Genomic DNA, 3,735 nt, shown 5'->3' with positions numbered 1-3,735 from the left:
GTAATGTAAGTGAAAATACTTGTTCTTTAAGTGCTAAGTTAAAGTTGCTCTTTCTTTTTTTCCTTTTTTTTTTTTTTTTAAGACAGAGTCTCACTGGGTCGCCAGGCTGGAGTGCAGTGGTGCGATCTCAGCTCACTGCAACCTCCGCCTCCCGGGTTCAAGCAATTCTCCTGCTTCAGCCTCCTGAGTGGCTGGGACTACAGGCGTGCGCCACCACTCCCAGCTAATTTTTTTGTATTTTTAGTAGAGATGGGGTTTCACCATGTTGGTCAGGATGGTCTTTATCTCTTGACCATCGTGATCCGCCTGCCTCGGCCTCCCAAAGTGCTGGGATTACAGGCATGAGCCACTGTGCCTGGCCTAAAGTTGTTCTTTAAGTGCAGCCTTGACCTCCTGGGCTCCAGAGATCCTCCCACCTCAGCCTCCTGAATAGTGCCACCATGCCTGGCTAATTTTTTAATTTTTTGTGGAGATGGAGTCTCTCTATGTTGTCAGGACTGGTCTTGAACTCCTGGGCTCAGGTGATGCTACTGCCTCAGCCTCCCAGAGGGCTCGGATTACAGGTGTGAGCCACTTGGCCTGGCTGTCTGCAATTTTTATTGTCAGAAGAGATGAAAACTATCATTGAAATCTGCCCATTGGGCAATACACTGTCTAGCAATGAATGGTCAAAAGTGGTAGGTTCAGGCTTCTAAAATTCAACAACTTGAGCATTTTCATCAGTATCTCATACTAGGACTGTAAATTTCAAATTGAATTACTGCCCTAATTTATGTGTCAAGATAAGAAACACTGAGTTTCAGCTGCCACTGAAATAGTGCTTACTACAGCTAGTCTGGAATCTTGTGGGAAGATTACCTGTGAAGATTACAAACTGAAGAAAGATGCAAATGGAAAGAATTTTATGAAAGATTGAAACATAATTTTAAATTTCAGAATTTCTGGGGCCAGAAGTAAAGAGTATTACACGTATTATATCTTTCCTACAACGTAGAGAAGGTGGATCCAACCTGATCTTATGTGCTTGTTCCACCTTAAGGTTGTCTCTTACCCATATTGGTTCCAAAAAAAGGATCTTTTTGTCAACAATCCATAAGAAACAGTTTAACTTTCTACACTGTGTGTAGAAACTTAGCATTAAGAACAAGCATTTTAACTTACAGTACTGTAATATACTTAAGTAATTTTTAAGCTTACTATTTTTCAATAACTATATACAGAAAACATGTAAGTTGGCTGCTTCATAACAACCTAAGGAGAAGTGGACTGGGATTTCTTAGTAGCCCATTTATTTCTTCCATGATTCTTTTTAAAACTAACCTTACAAAACAGCCTTTCCCTGTTTTTGGTATCTTGTCCTCTTTGCAGTAACAGTCTGCTCCCAGATTTATTTATTTTTTTTATTTTTTATTTTTTTTTTTTTTTGAGACTGAGTGTTGCTCTGTTGCCCAGGCTGGAGTGTATTGGCATAATAACAGTTCACTGCAGCCTCAACCTTCCACGCTCACATGATATCCCACCCGTGCCTCCTGAGTAGCTAGGACCACAGGTGTGCACTGTGCTTAATTAAAAACAAAAATTATTTGTAGAGATGGAGTCCCCTGTATTACCCAGGCAGGTCTTGAACTCCTGGGCTCAAGGGCTTCTCCCACCTCAGCCTCCCTAAGTGCTGAGATTACAGGCATGAGCCACCATACCTGGCCTGCTCCCAGATTTTTCATTCTTGGATTCCATGTTACCCTGTGGCCAACTGACTTAAAGATAATGACCTTTGGGAGGCCGAGGCGGGCGGATCACGAGGTCAGGAGATGGAGACCATCCTGGCTAACACGGTGAAACCCCGTCTCTACTAAAAATACAAAAAATTAGCTGGGCATGGTGGCAGGCACCTGTAGTCCCAGCTACTCGGGAGGCTGAGGCAGGAGAATGGCGTGAACCCGGGAGGCAGAGCTTGCAGTGAGCTGAGATCGTGCCACTGCACTCCAGCCTGGGCGACAGAGCAAGACGCTGTCTCAAAAAAAAAAAAAAAAAAAAAAAAGATAATGACCTAATGAATAAAGTATAGGCCAGCTCTGTTGGCAGACTTCAGAAGCATCAGCCGTGTCACTGCTTAATTCTGCATTTTTTTTTTTTTTTGAGATGGAGTTTTGTTCTTGTCACCTAGGCTGGAGTGCAGTGGCGAGATCTCAGCTCTGCAACCTCCATCTCCCAGGTTCAAGCGATTCCCCTGCCTCAGCCTCCCGAATAGCTGGGATTACACGTACCCGCCACCATGCCTGGCTAGTTTTGTATTTTTAGTTGGCCATGTTGGCCAGGCTGATCACCAACTCCTGACCTCAGGTGATCTGCCCGCCTTGGCCTCCCAAAGTGCTGGGATTAAAGGCATGAGCCACCGCGCCCAGCCAATTCTGCAATTTCTGGGCACAATTTTAGCAAATAGCAGGTATGTCATAGAGGGAAATCCAGAGTCACTTTTGCCAGTAGTTAGTGCAAAAGGAGTTAGGAGTCATTTTTCTATTGCAGCTGTCCATGAAAGGCATGATTGATATTCTGCGTATCAGATGCAATATTTAAGAGACACTCTACATTTAACTTGACCCCCTCTCTACCTAACAGAGCTCTACTGATGTGCACATCACTTTTTCTTTGTCCCACATTGTAGGTGCTCATGTGACTATCACGGATCGAAAAGTAGCATTAGAATTTCTTAAATCAAACGTTCAAGCCAACTTACCTCCTCATATCCAACCCAAAACTGTTGTTAAGGAGCTGACTTGGGGACAGAATTTGGGGAGTTTTTCTCCTGGAGAATTTGACCTGATACTTGGAGCTGATATCATATATTTAGAAGAAACATTCACAGATCTTCTTCAAACACTGGAACATCTCTGTAGCAATCACTCCGTGATTCTTTTAGCATGCCGAATTCGCTATGAACGGGATAACAACTTCTTAGCAATGCTGGAGAGGCAATTTACTGTGAGAAAGGTTCACTATGATCCTGAAAAAGATGTACATATTTACGAAGCACAGAAGAGAAACCAGAAGGAGGACTTATAATTGGCTATAATTTATAAGAATGCTGTCATTGAGTGTGTCACTTAAGGTCTTAGACTGCAAATCTAAACATATTTAATGAAATGTCTTACTGTACAAAAAGTCTAAAGCAAAGGCTCTCAGGGGAGAAAGCACATGTGCAGTTTTAAAACAAAGCAGTGCTTTGTCCCATTGCTATGAGTTTTAGTCATATTTACTCACACTGAAATCCAATTAACATTAAAGGATTAAGAGTGAGATTTTGGTTTATGCTATTTCTGTATCTCATACTACTCCCTCTTAATAAAGTTTCCACTGATGACATGAAGGCTGGTATAAAGATGTCTTTAAATGAGCAAGCTTTCTTTGGTAAGATTAAATCTTAACAAATTATTTTTAAAACCTTCTGATATATACAATGTTTAGCCAAGTTTTCTAATTTTCTGGATGTAAAACAAAAGGTTTAACATACATTCCTTGAGCTGTTAGTGCTATTGAAACCTTTTGCCCTGTTTAGATCCTAAAAACTTTTAGTTGGTTGAGTAGGATATGAGTTTTTTTGAGTCTCATATCATACTTTTTGCCTTAATTTCAGGTTTATATATGTTAATAAAGGAATTAAATAAAAATGAAATTTCAGTTACTTTTTGAAAGCACCTGAAATCTGGCTGGGTGCGGTGGCTCATGCCTGAAATCCCA

The 3,735-nt window shown here is 41.3% G+C and overlaps 1 protein-coding gene across 4 annotated transcripts in view; it reads left to right on the top strand.

Moving 5' to 3' along the window:
• METTL21A (methyltransferase like 21A) overlaps window positions 1-3,358 on the top strand; it is a 14,444-nt gene extending 11,086 nt beyond the window's left edge. For all 4 annotated transcript variants that reach the window (XM_011993893.1, XM_011993891.1, XM_011993890.1 and 1 more), the window contains exon 4: window positions 2,663-3,358. In XM_011993893.1, coding sequence (XP_011849283.1) covers window positions 2,663-3,060 — 398 coding nt within the window. In that variant the 3' untranslated portion in view covers window positions 3,061-3,358. The remainder of the gene's footprint in view (window positions 1-2,662) is intronic.
• The last annotated feature ends 377 nt before the right edge of the window (window positions 3,359-3,735 follow it).

Source organism: Mandrillus leucophaeus, unplaced genomic scaffold (genome assembly GCF_000951045.1).
Source record: "Mandrillus leucophaeus isolate KB7577 unplaced genomic scaffold, Mleu.le_1.0 Scaffold436, whole genome shotgun sequence".
NCBI lineage: Eukaryota > Metazoa > Chordata > Mammalia > Primates > Cercopithecidae > Mandrillus > Mandrillus leucophaeus.
Note: the sequence above shows the minus strand (reverse complement) of the source record. Positions and strands in the feature narration are given on the sequence as shown.